Source organism: Carassius carassius, chromosome 19, assembly GCF_963082965.1.
Source record: "Carassius carassius chromosome 19, fCarCar2.1, whole genome shotgun sequence".
Taxonomy (NCBI): Eukaryota; Metazoa; Chordata; class Actinopteri; order Cypriniformes; family Cyprinidae; genus Carassius; species Carassius carassius.
The window spans coordinates 19366119-19386980 of record NC_081773.1 but is presented as its reverse complement, the minus strand read 5'-3'; the positions used below and the strand labels follow the sequence as shown (position 1 = coordinate 19386980).

The 20862-nt window shown below is 38.5% G+C and overlaps 1 protein-coding gene across 1 annotated transcript in view; it reads left to right on the top strand.

The window, feature by feature from the left end:
* The first annotated feature begins 2860 nt into the window (after positions 1 to 2860).
* Positions 2861 to 20862, top strand: part of LOC132095307 (sodium leak channel NALCN-like) — a 114970-nt gene continuing 96968 nt past the window's right edge. The window contains 10 exon segments of the mRNA XM_059500159.1: positions 2861 to 2978; positions 5647 to 5738; positions 5897 to 5958; positions 6886 to 7026; positions 8544 to 8590; positions 8592 to 8724; positions 11558 to 11641; positions 11757 to 11896; positions 11978 to 12106; positions 17648 to 17799. Coding sequence (XP_059356142.1) covers positions 5917 to 5958; positions 6886 to 7026; positions 8544 to 8590; positions 8592 to 8724; positions 11558 to 11641; positions 11757 to 11896; positions 11978 to 12106; positions 17648 to 17799 — 868 coding nt within the window. The 5' untranslated portion in view covers positions 2861 to 2978; positions 5647 to 5738; positions 5897 to 5916.

Genomic DNA, 20862 nt, shown 5'->3' with positions numbered 1-20862 from the left:
TGATACTCACTTTGTAGCACATTCACATGTGCCTCAACAGGCACTGAATCCTCCCCAACACAAGCTTCCTTCATCAGAACAACAGAAACAGATCATGCTTAGACCGTGACAGATATGAAAAACATCTAAATACTTACTGAACAAGGTGTTTTAGATATAAAAAATAATAAAAACATTGAACTGCATAAACATTAAGATAATGGTCAGGCAGTGAAGAAGTGGAGTACATACAAAAAGGATTTCAATATCTGTAGTACAGTATCTTCCTTACATTAACCTGCACTAAGTGAAAATTTAAAATTGATTAACAGTGCAAAAATAAATTATGCATATGGCAGTGTGCTTACATATTCTACAATAACCTGCCAGTGGAGCACGTTCTGCTTTACATTTCAGGTTTAGGGATGTGTCAGATGTGCTCAAAACACAAACTTGACTGATTGTCATTTTCCAGCAAATAAAGATTACAACATCTTGTTACTACAATATTGTGTGTGATTATGTTGATAGAGATAAATCAATGGTTTAAAAACAATTTAACTTACACAGTCATTTCTTTCTATATTTCTCTGAAAAGGGTTCTTCACAACCAGTGTGTTGACAGCTTGAATATACTCTGCATTAGTTGGAGACCTGGCAGAAAGGTAGAAACAAACTCTAAATTAGAGTTTTTTTTATTTTTATTTTGTCTAATCGTCTTCAGATTGTGTATTGATCATAGTACAGTTGCAATAGTGGTGGTAATAATTATTATACTTACAGGATGTATTCTGTACTCTATTGTACAAAAAGGATCATCTCTGAAGGATTCGCCGACGATGCGGTCATCGTGTTGTCTCACTGTACATATGTCTGTCAACAACAATAAACTAATTACTAAAGCTGCAAGATATTACGCAAAGGAAACATTTTGATCGTATTGTAACAAACTTATCTTAATATACATATTTGTGGTATATAAAGTATAAATAAACGTATAAACGATCCAGTAAATACGACTTGTGATTGGACTGTACGTCAGCGGACAGCAAAGCATTGGCCAAGAGCAGAAGGCCCTCCCTCCAGGCTTTTTTTTTAGTTGCGAGGTTGCGAAGCTTCATTTTCGCTCAGTCTGAGTTTCAGAGTTTCAGAGCAGAGCTGCGTGACAACGCTGCCACAAATCACGTGAGTCGCAAGCTCGCAACTGTGTGGGCGTATCTCCGCAAAGTGGGTGTTGTAAACTCGGCTCTGAAAAAATTGTCTGCAATAGGAGTGCAAATGTAATGTAATGTAATACGTTTCGCCCTTTCGAACCTCAGTTTTCAGAGTTTCAAAACTTTTTTTCACCTATTCGCTCACCAGTTTTCAGATCACTATTTACAAGGTTTCAAATCTTGAAAACAAACTATACACTGGGAGAACAGTGACAAATTCGAAACTCTGAAAAAATGATTGCACAACACCATTAAAAAGAGTGTTGCACTTCTGAAGAAGGAAAACTCAAAAACAAAATTATGTTTGCAGAGATTAATTTTTTTTTACCACTTTGCAAGCCTGCAAAGCTCTGTTTTCAGAGTTTCAAAATTTCTTTTCACACATTCGCACACCAGTTTTCAGATCACCATTTACAAGGTTTCAAACCTGGAAAACAAACTAATACAGTGGGAGAACACTGACAAATTTGAAACTCAGAAAAATTCTTTGCGCAACATCGTAAAAGAAATGTTGCAGTTCTGAAGAAGGAAATCTCAAAAACAACATAATGTTTGCAGAGATATTTAAATTTTTTTACATTTTGCAAGCTTGCAAGTCTTATTTTTCGATCTTGCAAAACTTTTTTTTGTAAGATTTTGAGTTTTCGATCACTTAGTTTCAACCTTTCATAACTTTATTTTCAGTTTTGAATCATGGCAAGATTTAAATCCCATACCCCTGTCTCACACAAGACGGAACATAAACAAAACACACCGCCCCCTATATGGTTCAGGCGATACTTCCACTCGATATCATTTTGGTTTAAAACAACTTTGGTACATGGTTAAATAGAGGTTAAACTGGTCAAATACACTTACAATCTATGTTTACAGCTGTGGCGGTCATATCGCATCACTTTGTCAATCATCGCCATTTTTCAGGACATCTGTATTTCTACACGAGCTGGACGACGATAATTTAGTGGACCCATTAACTTCCACATTTAAATGACCATGCAAAATATAACGCTGTGTAGCCTATTCAACCGTAGCCTTCGAATGTGGATCAAATTAGCGTTTCAATAACATTTAAGCAATATCGGCGAGTATTCATAAAAAAAAGTAAATATCAAACTTGTTTTGGCCAAAAGAAAGTGTTAATTTATTAAAAATGAATTTGAATGATAAAATTATAACATTTAAAACACGTGACGACCTGCCAGTGACATTTATGAAAGTAGCCTAGATTTCAGCTTGACGTCTGTCATTTAAGATTGAAGAATGAGAATTTATATTATTTTTGATATTAACTGTTTTGCTGTTATATCGCATTTATTTGTTTTTTTTTTAATTGAAAAAAAAAATGTAACAATTGGTTATTGTTACAATTAGCCCCGGTGCGTATCTATATTATTACCATATATTATTTATTATTTCCGATTATATTTTAAGGATATGTTGATGTGTTAAATTATAATCAATAGGCCTATTAGTTGTTTCTGGTATTTTTCAAAGCTGATGTTTATTCAAGAATAGTGACTTAAAATTCCATTTAAGATTTCAAAGTGTTTCATTTTAATTACAGTTTATCAGCATTTAACATTCATTAAAATGACAAGAAACGTGTTGTTTTTCTCAGCACTAATACACATGCAAGGCCTGCAGGATCTCATCCCGCGCGCTGTGCTGCAGCGGGTCACGCGCGTCCGGTGCGCATCTGTCGCGCGGCTGCTGTGCCTGAAGTTCGAGCTCAATACAACGAGTCACGGACTGTACTCTGCATTAACGGCGATACTTCAATAACCGGTAAGTCTCAGAGCGTTTTTCCTATCGTGAGTTCGATTAGAGTGTCAGATAAGTGGTTTATTTTGTTTTATTTGGCTTGTTTGCACGTCTACCAGGAAGTGTATGCAACCGACCGCGCAGTCAAAAGGCCTTTGTTCAAAACTACAGCGCTGTCATCGAGTGAAAACCTTTTTGGATACGCTTGTGACAAATTTGGACAGAAATTCACACAATGTCATAATCGACATGCCTTTATATTTTATGTAATTCGTGTGTATTCTCGTAAGAGGTTATTTAGCAATAGCTTTAACGTCAGCAGCTCTGCTCTCATCTGTTGCCATGGTAACCGTGCAGCAGCAGGAGGAATCTCCCTTTAAATTACTTTTGCCCTCAGCTCTTGTTAATTTCTGAAACTGGTAATGGGTTTACAGCCTAGCCTTTTGTTCAGAATCCACCATGAATGAAAAGTAATATTGTTCTGGTTATTAGTGCTGTACACATGAATGAAATGGATATAAATTTCATGCATTTTTGTGTTTGGCATAACTTTATTAGTAAGAATTTCCACATACACAGAGAATGGGCATATATTCATACTAGGGATGTTCATTTTAACTGGTTAACCGTTAACCAACCGTTAAGAATGTTGTCAGAATAATACAATCAGTTAAACGGTTTAAAAAGTCACTTATTTATATAATTTCAGTAATTTATTAAAATATTTAAAACGGTTTGCTGCATTGTTAAAATAGGCTATGCTTGTCACACTGTCTGGGTTGTGTTCCCTGGGTTTCCACTAGGTGTCCTCCTTTCTCACGGTGTCTGTCACCTTATCACTTCCTGTTTCCCTTATTTGGTCACCTTCCTCCTGTTGAGTAATTGATTGTTCCCCACCTGTCTCCTGTTCCCTCATTATCCTTCTGTGTATTTATACCCGGTCTGTCTGAGTCTGTGTTACGGAGTCCTTGTTTAATGTCTTATGTTTATTCATGTCCGTCAAATCAGTCTTGCCCTTGCCTTGCCTTGCCTTGCCTTGCCTTGTCTTCTTGTCTTGTTTTCATGTTTGGATTATGTTTGGTTTTGACCCCTGCCTGGACTGTTTACCCCTTTGGATTACCCTGTAATAAATGACTTACCTGCAATTGGTTCTATCTCAGTGCCTCATTGGATCCCGAACGTGACAATGCTACGCAGATAAACAATTGTGTTTTTTAGAGAGAAGAAAAACATACGTCGCGTAGCCTAACCTGCAAATACGTCGCATTTTATTATTTTATTCAGAAATAGGCCTAATGCCGACGTCAAATATTTACAAACATTATACTAAACACTGTAAAAACAAAATGTTTTGCATAACATCATGGCGGTACGGTGATAACACTTAACAGCACAGATTTTATTACATATCTAAACTAAACAGTGTGTTTTTTTTTTCTTCCATATGTTTGACTGGCTGTATTTTATTATGATAATGGACAGGCTACATTGGTTAAAGTAGCAAAGCTTAACTTTTTGCACGCATGCAGCGCCAGCAAACCCCCCCCCCCCCCCCCCCAAACAAATCTTTGCATAAAATAAGCCTAAAGAAAAATAGGATGCTGCTTTCTGACGTCTGTTTCCTTTTGCGCAGCACAAAAATGAACCTGTTTTCTGTTGTTTGTTGCTTTTTGCGCTTTTAATTTTAATCTCCGTTAATATTTTTAATGGCTCACAGACACTTATCATTTCTAATTTAATTCAATTCTAATTTAAAATAATCTTGTCGGTTAACGGTTAATAATCGGTTAACGAGCGTCGGTTGTCGATCAGGAAAAATAACCAAAATGAACATCCCTAATTCATTCTTTGTCTTTTTTTTTGTAGTTCTTGGATCAAATATGAAGATGGGATTGGATATCCAATCTAATCAGTTGTGCAGTATACTGTATACTTCTTTATATTCTGCTGCAAATTTTAGAAACAAAAAAGCCTTTGGGGGCAATAATTATCCTTCTCATAGCTTATACAATCTTATCTAAAACACAAACTGCTTATGTAACAAACGAGCCTAAAAACTCATGACACCAGCCAAGTGTTTAGTGATTGCACCCTGCCTTTAGGCAAATTGTCCTTTCCGTAAAAGTAAAACTAATTGTAGTCTTCTGCAACTTACTCCTACATTACTGCACTTACACCCTGTAATTTTGTTTTCAGTTGTCTTTGAATCTCCATCTATCAACATATGCTAACTGTAGCAATTACTTTGCAAATTGCCTGTGACTACATAGAAGCTGTTCTGAGGAGACCACTATGTCCTTGACATAAATGTAAAAACTTTGAAGATTCAATGTTCTATTGTAGGCTTCCGATTGTAGCAATTGTTTTTACTGGCAGACAGCACACACTTTATATTTTAATCTTGCCATTGTTCCGAACTGCCCTTCAAATGATCTTGATGTAGTGGAATTCATGTTACATCTGCCTTTGAAATGTTTACCAACTCCGCAAAAGCTTTTCATGATGTTATATGATGTTTGACGCACGAAGGCCTGCCTGACCTTACTGGACGTGACAGTTCGCTGGAGTGGATTTGTTCTTTTTGTGTTGATATCACATAGAAAGGTCAATCTTTCAGCTGTTGTGTGATGCAGCATTTATTGACGGGACTCCTTTATAAATAAGAATTAAAAAGCTAATGATGTTCTTGCAGGATAGACCTCGACTCCACCAATCAGCCGTCTTTCGTATTGAATTCAGTTCCTCTCTATGTCGGGGATGAATGCACCAATGAGGAACCTGACCGTGAGTAACCTGGTCCCAAAATCCCATCCATTCATGACTCTGCCACTCAGTTTTGCATATATGCCTTGTCTGATGTGGTGGACATTATTTGTAGATATAATTGTACCCATTTGGTACACCATATGCCATGTTGACTAATTGTTGTGTGTTATTTACAGGGTATGCCTGATCGCATGTTATGTGCAGTGCTGGAGCAATTTCAGCTTTACTTTTCCCTTTGGTATGTGCGCTTTGTTTCAGCGAGTGTGTGATATCCATGTTTTATTATTGTCCTCGGTAAAAATGGCTCTAATGCCATTATTATGCAGTCTCATTATCATCTTTTGTGTTGCGCTGAAGATCCAGTGTGATCTTTGCAGAAGGTAAGTCAGTATTTTTATGTCAAGTCCGTGTTTTATGTACATCATATTGTACATAAAACTTGATTGTGTGGCTATGCAACACTACAATACATACTGTCTGGTACCATTCAGAGCTGTTTCTTCATGTCATACTGTATAGTTACAATGAACAATGAACACATACTGTACCTCAAATCTGTTTGCTTGCTGAAGTTGCTAGATGTTTCTGTGCTTAGGACTTTAGATATGCCACATCCTCTGAGGTGTTTTTTCATGACACATAATTATAGTAATTTAATTAATAGTCGTATTTTTAACTTTTTCATATATTTATTTTGTAATATTTTTGTAACACAGTTCATAGTCGTGGTTCTGGAAGAAGGAGGCGGACATCAGCGAACATTTAAACATAACCTTAATAGTAAAATAAACATAAAAATGAAAATAGCGTGACAGCCCCCGACGGACGACTGCCGTGCACAAACAGAAACAAAACACAATAAAGTCCAGGCCTGGTCCTCTCTCGTTTTTTATTGTCGTTACTCGTCCTTTTATCCTTCCAGAGCTCCTTCGAGGGACTCGAGACCGGTCACTAATTATCATTAACCCCACCGGCCTTGCTCTGTTCCCACAGCTCTCAGCCCTGCCCCAATCGTCACAATTTTATTTTGTAATGTAAGTGCTTAGAGCACATATAGAGTTACCATCTAATAAAGAATAAATCCAATGGCTACAAATGGATTTTGAGCTTTGGCTGATGTGTGGTTTCAGTAAGCATTTGTGGTCGATGTTCTTTTGTCTTACAGATCCACTCTCTCTATAGCACAGCGAGCCCCAGCATGCTGAAGAGGAAGCAGAGCTCGCGGGTCGAGGCCCAGCCTATGACAGACTTTGGGCCAGATGAAACACTGACAGACAGTGCAGACATACTTTGGATCAACAAACCAGTATGTGTACAAACCTCTGAAACCTTACCATGTGGTTCTTCTTCACAGTAATTTATGACCCACACATACTACCAAAAATACATAATTAACAAGCTAAAACCTTGTCCGAACCAGGTGCAATTTCATAAAATAAGACACATTTATTTCACGTTATTATTATTATTATTATTATTATGTTTAAACCAGTCATATATCCACCTTATAGCACCCAGTATCTGGCACCCAACATTCAAGACATTTTCACACCATCTTGGTTTAGCCCCACCCACATTAAAATCTCATTGATCCAAAATCCTATTCTACATAACTCTTAAATGAGTAGTTCAGTTAAAATATTTAACTTATTTTATCTTATTTTTTCATTAAACACAAATGGTGTTTTGAATACTGTTTATTTAACAAATGTTTACACTGACCAGAAACTTTCAAGATTCAAAAAGGACAAAAATCTTGTGCACTATATTCCAAGTTTTTTAACCCATACAGTAGCTGTTTGTGAGAAACAGATTGACATTTGTGACCCTGGACTACAACTATTTAAAAATCTGGAAGCTGATGGTGAAAAAAAAATCATTAATTTTGACCCATACAATGTATTGTTGGCTATTGCTACAAATATACCTGTGCTACTTATGACTGGTTTTGTGGTCCAGGGTCACATTTATTCATTGAAAATCTTCTATTTGTTGAATATATTGTACTGTATAGCAGAGACCAAAATGTCACTGAATATTTGTTTGGCATAAGACAGCACACAAATCACAACACACACTACACTCTCAAGGTCACTAAGGGGGTACCCTTTCAAAATGTAGTAAAATGTACCATAAAGGTACAAATATGTACACACTTTAGGTATGCATATTCACCCTTAGGGGTAAATAAGATACAAAAGTGTACATTTTGCAAGGGTACCACCACAGTAACAGCTTTTGTATCTTTATTTCTGAGAGTGTACCTGCTCAGTGTACCTGATCGCTTCTCGGCCTTTTGGCTAAGATCACGTATCTTGTCGGACGGTTGAGACTGCGATCGCCTCTTGGAGGTTTCCTGACTCGAGATCTTTTTATATCTTGAGTCACACAAGGGGAAGTTGTGGCCTAATGGTTAGAGAGTTGGACTCCCAATCGAAAGGTTGTGGGTTCGAGTCCCGGGCCGGCAGGAATTGTGGGTGGGGGGAGTGCATGTACAGTTCTCTCTCCACCTTCAATACCACGACTTAGGTGCCCTTGAGCAAGGCATCGAACCCCCAACTGCTCCCCGGGCGCCGCAGCATAAATGGCTGCCCACTGCTCCGGGTGTGTGCTCACAGTGTGTGTGTGTGTGTTCACTGCTCTGTGTGTGTGCATTTCGGATGGGTTAAATGCAGAGCACAAATTCTGAGTATGGGTCACCATACTTGGCTGAATGTCACTTCACTTCTCACTTCACTTCACTTCTTCAATTAGGAAAAGGTGCAAAATTAAAACTATGAGGATGTTCCACTCTCTAAAACAGATTCTGTTCTTTGTCCTCAGTGGGTTCATTCTCTCCTGCGGGCCTGTGCCATAATCAGTGTCATTTCGGTGTATGAATACACCTATGACCTTTGAGCACTACCTGCCTTTGCAGTATGTCACCTTTGCCCTGGATATGCTGCTGATGTTCCTCTACACTGCAAAGATGATCGCCAAAATGCATATCAGGGCCATCATCAAGGTAACACACTCAATCAGCATTGTCACAATTTACAACAGAAAAAGGAAGAGGAAAAAAGACTGTGTCTGTGGCTAAATAACGTATGTACAGTTTAATTGGAGAATCAAGGATAACAACCGCACTGAATGACATTGAATAAGTGAATCATTTGCTTCCTGAACCTCACTCTTCTAGCATGGAAAGCAGTAAGGTTTATGTAGAAGATAAAGTAATTAATTTGTTCCTTTATACTTGAGATCGTGTGAGGACAGGGTGATTAACCTTTCAGTGATTATATGCAAAGTTAACACATGAATTTTAATTTTATTGAAGGAGAGTAGCTTGCAGCATTATTATGCTTGTGACCTCAACTCAGTTAATTAGGCCAGTATATTTGTTTTGTATTTCCATCTTTTGAATGCATGGTATGATCTGTGAAATTCAGTGACATGTTGTTTTCTTTATCACTGTTAGCAGGTATATTTTTGCCATTAGGTATATTCTGGACTTGGAGACATGATTAGTTGCTAATGCAGTCTAAGCACTGAATTAATGTAAATAATTCATTATCTGTTGCAAATTATGCCATCTATTTTAATCTTAAGTAACACATTCATCAGCACAAACAATATTCCAAATTCAATCTTTGCCAGTTGCTGTTAATAAAGTCAGTCTGACCTTCACTTAGTTTTTAAGCTATCCATTTAATAAATCATGGTTTTTGGCCTACTAATTTAGTGTGAGATCTGAGCACGATAGCTGATCATAGGCTCTGAAATCCCAGGGGAACATTGAACATTTTGGGAATGTTCAAAAGAAGAACGTTCAAAAGAACATTTATTTGAAATAGTAATGAATTAGTCACATTATAAATTTGAAATCATTTGTCGAGTCAAGTCAAATCAGTCAAGTCTGCTTTATTGTCAATTCTTCCACATGTACAGTATATACATACAGAGAATCGAAATTGCGTTACTCTCAGACCCCCGGTGCACACAGATAACATTAACAGTATAGCCTAAAAATCTAGATCAAATATAAAATGTAGATACAACTATACAATAAGGGAATATAAACATTTTCATGAATGTAAGAATTGGTAACATTATAAATGTCTTAACTGATTTTATTTCTCTAACCAGACATTTAAAATCATAACAGGACTATTTGAAAATCATTTTTGAAAGCTTAAAAGAAACGCTTAAGAGACAAGTAACATAAGTGAGAATATGGGAATGTCATACATCCACTACCTGAATATAAAGGACTACTAGCTCCTGTTTTTGGTTTGTCATTATTATTGAATGTATTATTTGTGTGCTTTACCATTAGAGACATTGTAAGACAGTTCTCATTGCAAACCTAAACCATGTTTAGGTCTTCTAGTGCAGTGGTTCCCAAACTTTTCCATTCCACGACCCACCTAGACAAGTGTAATATATTTCACGACCCACCAAAATATTAAAAAAAAAAAAAAAACAACGAGTGAAATTACTTTAAACCTAATCTTACTTAAAATTTTTATGACAGAAATTAAGTATTTAAGAAAAATAACCATTTTATTTTAGAGTACAACTGAAAATTTCACTACAAATTTACAAGTTTTAATTTTTGTTTACTGGCGTTAAAATATGTAGTGTCCATAAAAACGTGAAGCAGGCTCACTCCAGTGAAGTGTGATCTGCGCTGCTGTGTTTTGTTGCATTCATGATCCTTCCGTGTGTGTCGGCGAGAACGGAGCACAATCCAACACTTTTTTAGAAAAGCATAAGAAGCAAAGCAGAACTATCTAAAACAGTTTGGAGATTAAAATAATTGTGAAATAGGTAAAAAAAGACCGATTGAACCTTTTAATGACATTGCTCTGAGACCTTCAAAACACGCAACGCACACGGACTTAATTGCAATTTGAAAATCACACTAAGGATATTGCAGTTCATTATTAATGTTGGTGGGCTATATCGTTGTGATGAGTGGGTTCCCAGTTCCCGCCTCCTTCTTCCTGTGATTGTGAAGATTTTAATGTTTTACACTGGTGCCGAAGCCAGGGAGGAAGGAGGGGCGCGCTGCCGAAGATCCTTCGCCGCTGGGGTGAATCCGCAGTGCCATCGAGCAGGGCGAAGGAGTCTGCCGCCGAGGGTGCTCGATGTGGTGGGCTGGAGTGAGTTGCCGGGGGGGGGGGGGGGGTGGTGGCGAACTCACTCCAGCCCACCGCCTCGATGACTCCTTCGTGGAAAGAGGTGGGAACCGGCGGACAATCAAACAAAGTTTTAATAACCAAATAAACACAAAACAGCGCGACAGCCCCTCTCGGATGACTGCCGTGCACAAATAAAAAACAAACACAAAATAAAACCCAGGCCTGGTCCTCTCTCGTCCTTCACTGTCATCGCTCCTCTTTTGTATCTTTCCGATCTCCTCCGTGGTTCTTGAGACCGGTGAGTGTTGCTCATTTCCCAATCACTCCACCGGCCTAGCTCTGTTCCCATGGCACTAGGCCCCGCCCCACTCGTCACATTCGTGCAGCCCTAGACTGAACTGTGTTAGTGTCTGTGTGTCATTGAAACGCAAAATTAGCTGCAGCCAAGTGACTTTGTGCGACCCACCTTGTTCCATTCCGTGACCCACGAGTGGGTCGCGACCCACAGTTTGAAAACCCCTGTTCTAGTGCACACTTGTTAGTCAATGTCTGGTAGGAAAAATACTCTGAAGTGCTTACATTTCTGTATGCTGAATTTTTCTGGCTCTGTTGTTAACAGCTGCCACAATCTTTCATTAAACCGGCGGACCAGCTGCCACTCACCTGTGGACTTTCATTTACAGCCTGTGTCTTATCACCTGCCTCTGTTTCCAGGGAGAGAACTCCTATGTTAAAGACCGCTGGTGCATGTTTGATGGCTTTATGGTGGTCTTCCTCTGGGTCTCTCTTGTGCTTCAGGTAAGGAAATTATCTTCAGTGTTATTTCCCAAGTAAATTGTTTCTTTCAAATTAAAAAGAACTGAGCTCCACAGGGAACTCCACTCATCCGCTTGTTCCTCTGAATGGTCTCAAGGTGTTTGAAATAGCAGAGATTGTGGACCAAATGTCACCCTGGGGAATGTTACGCATACCGAGGGCCCTCATTATGATCCGAGCCTTCCGAATCTACTTCCGATTTGAACTGCCGCGTACCCGCATAACCAACATTCTCAAGTAAAAGCCCCACGAGCCCAAAGAATGTGAGAAATGTCAGCTTGTTTCCATATCAGCCGCTTAAAATTCACTTCCTCTCAGGCGGTCGGGGGAGCAGATTTGGAGTGTGTCCATATTTTTGCTCTTCTTCCTGCTCCTGTATGGAATCCTGGGGGTTCAGATGTTTGGAACCTTCAATCATCACTGCGTCACCAATGAAACGCAGAAAGGGTAAGCAAGTTTCAGCACTATATCCTTTAAACCAGTGGTTCTCAAACCTGTCCTGGAGTACCCCCAGCACTGCACATTTTGTATGTCTCCCTCATCTATCCCACCTGATTGAACACATCAGCTCATAGTGGAGACTGCAATACCTAAAGTGGGTGTGTCTGATACAGGGATACATACAAAATGTGCAGTGCTGGGGGTACTCTAGGACAGGTTTGAGAACCACTGCTTTAAACTATGGAGACTATTTTTACAACAGAATATTAAAAAGGTAAAAAAATTACCTTTTTACAAAGGTTAAAAAGGTTAAACAAAGGTTAAAAAAATTAAAAAGGTTATATATTATATTTATATATTTACATTTATATATATATATATATATATATATATATATATATATATATATATATATATATATATATATATATATATAATTTTTTATGTTAAACATTAAAAAGGTAATTGTGACTTGATATCTCATAATTCAGACTTTTTTTCTCAAAATTGTAGGATAGAAATGACTTGAAATTACATCTCACAATTCTGACCTTTTACTCATGAGTTTACATCTCGCAGTTCTGTTTTCTGTTTCCACCATGAAATAAAAAGTAGTATAAAGGTAACAAAGTATTTACAACTTTTTTTTCTAAATATTCTGACTTTTGTCTGCGTTTATATCTTGCAATATCTGAGATACAGTATAAACTCATAACTCTAAGAAAAATAGCCTGAATTGTGAGAGAGAAAATCATTTTATAATTGCTTTTTGTTATTTTTTTTATGCCGTGGCAGAAACAGGCTTCCATATTAAATTCAATAGAATCAACTGTCTTAGATTTAACTTAATAGCCCAAGAAGTCAAAAACTGCTCTTTGTGTGGGAAGTTTTATCACAGTTCTTTTGGTGTATTATCCCTGGGATGAATCAGGGGATTTAAAATTATACTGCAGTTCCCTGTCAAGGGAACTTCGAACTGCGTCCTCTAGGGGTCACTTTGGGGAACACCTCGTCGTAAGGATGGACGATTATGGCCTAAAATCAAAACCTCGATTAATTGAACATTTTACCTCGATTACGATTAATGAACGATTATTTCGTTTCTGTTTTGTTTTTTTGCCCTCATAGTTCACTGACAAGGTTTGTACTGTAAATATGATGGACTATCAGCAGTTATTTTATCTATGTTCGTTACATTTCTTAATAGGGTTGGGTATCATTTGAATTTTATCAATTCCGATTTTCCGATTCTGCTTATCGATTCCGATTCTTATCGATTTCTATTTTCGATTCCAATAAGATAAAAAATCCAATATAAAAAAAATTAACATTTTTACAAAGCATTCTGTTGCAGCTGAATAACATGAGCAAAAATCAGCAGCCTACAAAACACTGCAAGAGGAATTTTGTCTGTGCTTTAAAAAATACCATAGCAAAAACAACTAGATTAATATAAATTACAAATATTAAAGTGTTAAAGACAAGTTAACAGTCAGTAATAAGATAGGAACAAACAAATCAATTAGCAATATCATAAATAAATACAACTAAACAAAATTTCAGGTACAGAAACTGTAATTAAAAGTTTAAAAATACTGCATAGTTTTCTTTTTATAAATAAAATAAAGATTAATCAAGTAAAGTTATTAAATATATTCAGTCAAGATCAGTGAATGATTTTCTTTTGTTCTTTGATTAACAGTAATGACAGGCACGCGATTATTAGGCTGTTGTCTCTGTTGTCTCTTTAAGCAAAAATACTGCACATGTGTGTTTTCTTTCTCATCTGTTTATGTTCACGTAAGACAAAAACGGCTACGTTTATGATGATATACTGATGTAGTTTTCTGTATCGTAGTTTCGACTCGGAACAACCTTTTCTACAGTTAAAATACACAGAACAGTCTGAGAGCGGACACAAACCGGGAACCCGCAGCTCGACCGCCGACCGCTGCTCTCTATGCACACGCTTGTGCTTCATGTGCGCTGCACACAAACATGCTATAATAAGTTTTGAGATTCTAAGCTACTTTAATGATAAATCACAGGACAGTGCTGACAAATAGTTTCTGTGTTCCTCTGTGCGTGCGATCTTCACATCTACTGTTTATAAGTGTTCGTGCCACAATGCAGCTGCGCGAACATGGTAGCTCGAAATAATAATACACATCCAACCGTCTAATCGCTTGAATGTCCAAACCATAAAACAAATACAACTGACAAAGTTTAGTGAAGACGCAAGGCTCACCGCTCGTGCGAGATCACTATGTGTTGAACCGGCGTTCAGCTCCGTGTTTTGCTTATATGTCACTGACTGGAGAGCAGAGTCATGTGGCTACACACGCGCTAGTGTGCTTTTAAGGGGGAAGTGTTAACAGGATTAAAAAAATGAAATAACCGACATGGGAAAATTATGTCGGTTAGAGGTTATGAATTTCGGTTTTGATTACTTTTCGATTAATCGTCCAGCCCTACCTCGTCGTGACCCGTGTCTGAAGCATACTTTGAAAAACGCCAACGTGTTGGCCGGCGACAGCCTCTGACGTCACTACCGGCGCGACTATAAATACGTGCCCGTAGGACCCGTCACTTATCTTCTTCGTCTTCATTGACTGTTTTGTTTGAAGTGTGCATCTGAGAAACAACCAAAACGGTAAGAGCGATCTATCATTGTTATCATGGCATCCACTAGCAAGGCGTTTAAACAGTGTGTGCATCCATGTCAGCGTTATTTGACACCTGATGACACACACAGTCTTTGCGTCTCTTGTTTGGGCGAAGAGCACGCGCGCGATGTCCTTGAGGGGGCAATCTACATGCACTGCAAGCGTTTTTCTGTGAAAAAGCTCCGTTCTCGTTTGTCTCTCTTTTCGAGGAAAGAGGGCCAGCCATCTGGTTCCTGCGGCTCAGGACCCGCTGTTGCCGAGGCACGGAGGAGAAGGAGCTCGTGGGGATCACAGGTGGATCTCACTGAGGAGTGTAGAGGGGGACTTTTCCTTTCACACTCTTCGGCGGCAGACGAGAGTGAACTTCAGGAGGAAGATGCGTTGTCATTAACCCATTCTGTTACTGAAGTTAGTGCTCTGCTGGGTTCTACCCAGAAAGCAAAATTAGAATTGCCATGGAAGCGAGCCAGAAAAGTGATGCTGCGAGGTCGCCTCGATGAGCGTTATTTGTCTGACCATAGCCCTCCAGCCCAGGTGAGCCTTCCATTCTTGCCTGACTTACATGCAGAAGTCGAAAAGGAATGGAAGAGGCAGTTTTCCTCTCGCATCCATCGGTTTCAGCATACGAGTTATGCTAATATCGAGGGCATGCACGAAAACGGCTAAAAGAAAAAGGGTCGCCTATGGGCGTGCTAATCTGAGCTCGGAGTCCTCCTCTCATGTGAGACTGAATTCTCAGTTGTTTCACCAGAGCGCTCCAGTACTACATATTGTTTTTGAGATGCACTGTGAGAGCAGACATCCTGTTGAGGCAGGGGCTGAGGCTCGGGGAATGGCGCCTTCGCACCAAGGTGATGAAGCAGAGTTGGAGAGGTTGGCCAGACTTGGGTGGATCGGTTTGCGACTCGAGAGAGCATCGCACTATCCCCTCTGGCTTCCTCTGACTCATCCAGCTCCACTGGGGCTGGACGCCATGGTACAGGCGTGGCCGAGGCTTCATCTGTACATTTCTTCCTCCAATTGCTCTGCTCCCGGGCCATTCCATCTATGAGCTGCTCTATCAGAGTGCCACGAGAGCCCCTCCTTAGAACAGTATTTGTAAATCCATGCTATGGTAAGTGTGCACGTGAAGTCTTTGCACACTTTCTGAAATCCACACTGTGGTAAGTTCGCACGCTAGTACTCTGCGTTCTTTCTAAAATCCTATATGGTGAGGGCTTTGCGCGGTTGCTTCGTGCCCTTTCTTGAGTCGGTTAAAGCCCCGTTCATCTTGGGCGCCACTCCACCCAGGTATCCTCTGATACCTATCTAGAAAAGTTCTGCTACTAGAGAACTGTTGAGACAGCTCTTTCGGCAAGTTTTTGCGAAAGCTAGCGGTAGCCCCTGTGTGACAGGCAAGACTTGATAAAGAACATGCTAGGTTCTTAGCCGTATCCCTTTAAAGGAATCTTTCGTGATTCCAAGCCTTCAGCTCTACCCCGGGCCGAGGCCCTACAGGTAAGTTGGGTATGTAGCTTAGGCCTTTGGCTGTAAGGGATAATGTCATGGACAGCTGTCTAGCCGTCCCAGGGGCGACTCGCAGTGAAATGGTAGAGTTGGTACTTAGTGTTTGCCATGATTCTGGCCTGCACTCCCCTCAGCATGGCGGCGTGGGTATACTGTTCCCCAAAGCGACCCCTAGAGGACGCAGTTCGAAGTTCCCTTGACAGGGAACGTCTCAGGTTACGAATGTAACTATGGTTCCCTAAAAGAGGGAACGAGACACTGCGTCCTCTAGCTCCCTGCCATGCTTCGGACGCAAGCTTCACGAAGAAGACAAGTGACGGGTCCAACGGGCACGTATTTATAGTCGCGCCGGTAGTGACATCAGAGGCTGTCGCCGACCAACACGTTGGCGTTTTTCAAAGTATGCTTCAGACACGGGTCACGACGAGGTGTTCCCCAAAGTGACCCCTAGAGGACGCAGTGTCTCGTTCCCTCTCAGGGAACCATGGTTACATTCGTAACCTGAGATGTTTTTTCTGGAATCAGCACGAGATAAGAAGTATGTATCTGTTGCTGTACATCTCCCACACACATCTGTTCTTTGGAATGTAAATCCCATCAGCAGCTGTAAAGGGTATTAATAAAATATCATCATTTTCATTGTGTGATGTCACGACCTCATAAACACTAAACAGTAAGAACAGCCACATTATTTGATACATTTGTCAGAATTTCTCATTTCACATGGAGGTGTGTGATAAGCCAACAGAAATTCATGTCTAAAAATGATCAGTAAATCTTGCTGGAACACTAACACGCATCCCAACTTAAGGGCGTGACGAAAGCAGGGTCTTAATGCAGTGTATGTATTGAGCTGTGGAGGTGGTTCTCTTTTAAAACCCAGTCCTATTTAATATTCCCTTGCACATGAGTGGCGTGTCAGAGCTGGCTCTAAAACAAAGAGCCTAAATCATCAGCAACAGAGGAGTGTGCTGAGCACAAATCACAATAATTAACGTTTCCTGTGTTGCCTGGGCGTCATGCACATGCTTGCCTCTTTTCAGCAGCCTGGCCTCAATCTGTCTATGTGCATGCAAGATAATTTATATTCAAGTAATTTATATTATATATAATATATAGTATTATATGTTATACTTTTTAAAAATATGCTTTTAATAATTTATTTATATAAACTCCTGTGTCCTGTACAGGGCAATTAGAATCACACCTGTTTCAGTCCCAAATGCTGATTGTGTAAATGTTCCCACAGAGGAGAATGATACCACTGCTCTTCTGTGAGAAAACACCGGATGGCCTGTTACAATATAATGGTTAATTTGATCAGATTATCATTTGATGATGATTCTTTGAAAACACACTCTTGTCTTTTTTTCAGTAATGTGACATGGAACAGCCTGGCGATCCCTGATACACACTGCTCTCCGAACGGGGAGGGTTATCAGTGTCCGACTGGGTTTAAGTGTGTGGATCTGGAAGACTTGGGACTCAGCAGACAGGAACTCGGATACAGTGGCTTCAATGAGCTTGGTGAGTCATTGTGATGCTTCACATTTGTCCATCTGCAATGATAAAATGATGTTTGTAATTTTGTTCATTTTCTGTGAATTTTTATTATTAGTTTTTCTTTATCTCTCTCTAGTTTGCACCTGGAAATGTATTCTGCTGTTGCTAGAAATTTTATATTATAAATATATAAATATATATGAATTATGAATATCATTGAATTTTTTCTTTAAAGCCAGATTGGACACCTCTTGCATACACTAGAAGCATTTTCCCTGACCTATTATTAGGAAATATGAATTAGCTTGGTTTAGTTTTAGTTGTCTGTGGAAAATTATACCATCTCTGCCCATTGTAATTATTTACAGTGATTAAGAGCAATTATGTCCTTTTCTGACTGTGTGATTAATTGTTGCATTGTTGGCTGAAGCATTTTCAGTTGATCTATGCATAATGTGCAAGCAAACATAAACAGATAAATGCACTCTGTCGCTGCACTTAGAAAATTTAATATTTTCAGCAAAGCTTATATTTCATAGACATGGTGAAGGCAGCTTCACAAATAGACCAGTTTATTTAAACACCTTGATCTGTACGAAGCAGCATGTCACATTTTTATCTCTCCCATTTGAGATAAATCCACTAGGAATGTACACAGAGCAGTGCTACTAATCTCCATATAGCCATGAAGGAAGGCTTTTCACAAAAAAAAAAAAAAAAAATAAATAAATAAATGAAACCCAGTTGTGGCTTTGAACCGTTGACTTACAGAACATAGAGATCTGTGAAAGGGCCCTTCTTCGTCCTCTTTATAGAGTTCAGTACACCGATAAGTCATGTGTAAGTCAACCAGAACTGCTCCAGCATCAGTGATCTGTGTCTATTCATCCGTGTTCAACAACAAGCTCCCAAGATTCATGGATGCAGAAACATAAAGTATGATTAGGAAAAAGTCCAATGTTAGGGTTAATATATTTTATTTTTCTGCTGATACAGTTGGACTGCCAATATTTTCATTGACCCCACCACAAAATGAACTCATTAATAATCTTTGTGTGTGTTTTTTTTTATTTAACTGAGTTAATTATTTAAATTCATCTATTTTATTTACATTCAATCTCAAATTTTTGTTGGTTTTATTAAATTCAATTAATTTAAAACGGTATTAACTGAGTTGTAGGAATATAGTAAAATATTTTAGAATATCAGTTTTCAAGGATCAAGGATTTGTTTTATTCATTTATTTTTCTTACAAAAATGTAAGTTTTAGTATTCTCTCTTAGGCCATTCAGGATGAAATGAGAATAGAGTTTATTTTTTCCTTTTGCTAGGCATCTCTGGACACAGTGATTTATCTCTAAGTGATTTTTAATTGGAGTCCTTAGTTTGCCAAGTGCATTTCCCTCTAAATTTATCCAGGGAAAGATTCTGTTACTGTTTATACTGAAGTATGTGCTTTGTCTAATGTAAACTACATATCGATTGAACACAGTTTTGAGATAAAGCCAAGTGAATAGTTTACAGTACTTCATTAATATAGGTCCCTGTAAAGGATATATTGTATGGTTGGTGAAGCTAACCTTTACAGCGCTCTGCCAGTGTCCTTGGCCCATTCTGCCCCTGGACCTGGTGGGAAATGGCAGGAAGCAGAACTGAGTGGCATGCTTCTTGCTGACCTTTGGCAGCCATATCGCAGCACGGCATCATGGGTCACTGTGAGTGCAGAGATAACAACATTGAAGGCTTGTAACTAGAGAGCATCTCAAACACTGTGTATGAAACAATGGTGTAAATGCTGTGTGAGAAACAGTTATATATATATATATATATATATATATATATATATATATATATATATATATATTAGTATCTGTTAATATTTAGAATAAAATTTTAGTTGCACATTATATTTATATAATGTATATTGAAAACTTGTCTTAGTATCTTTGTTATGTGATGATGGTCATGATGATGGTCATCCCTATTCATTTTTTACTGTATGGAAAATATAGTGAAATCCTCAGCTAAACATGTCTTTTGTGTAACACAGAACACTAATTACAGAATTAAGACTGTAAATAACAACAGACTATTCATTTAAGTTCCTTGAGGATTTGTCCTCGTTTCTTTAATGAAGAAATCACACTTGTATGATTAAAAAGACATAATACAATCTGTCCTTGATTGTGTAGTACTTCGTTAAGCCTATTTCCTTTAATACACAGATACTTTTACACTCCAGCACAACATGGAATCAAAGAGTACTTCAAAATTTAGGATGACCATCTCATTCAGCTGTTTGAAGAGAGAAACATACACTGCACAGCATAAATGAGGACACCCTCTCTGAATAAATATAAAAGATGTATTTTCTTAACTATCACTGATATAATTCATGGAAAGATGGCAAAATTGAAACATATTAAACATATACTTAATAAAAACAACAAAATATATGCCAATATTTTCTGTAAGATAAATAAACTAGCCAATTTTGTTTAAATGAAGGATTACAGAAATAAGTATACCCTAGATTTAATTCAGAATAATATTCTAGTACTTAGTATGTCCTCCAGAATTTTAAGTATACTGCTCTGACCCTTCGTAGCACTGATTGTACAAGTTCATGACATCTTCTGTTTCTTCAAGATTTTTTGTATAACATCACACAGTAGAGTGTGAATTCATGCCAGCATTGATAAAGCACAACTCCCTCACACCTTCAGCACTCATTCATCCCTATATAAAAGCTTCACTACCACTGAACTTCACTGTGAGTACCAAGCACTTCTCACTATACTCCTACTCTAGTAACACCAGAACATGTTGGATGCTTTTGGATCTGAAATGATTGAGTTGGTCTCTTGAGACCAGAGTATGGATTTCCAGAAGTCTCAGTTTTGTAAATATGGGCTTTGGAAGAGGTTAAAAGAGTTTGATTTGGCTGTAGTAAGTAATTCTAGTGGTGACAACAACCATGCAACTCTTTTCATAGCATTTGTAGGCTCTGAGACACTTGCATGTTATTTCTCTTGCTCTTTTTCTAGCAAAAATGAACTCATCACTAAATGAAAACTTAAAGTGAAG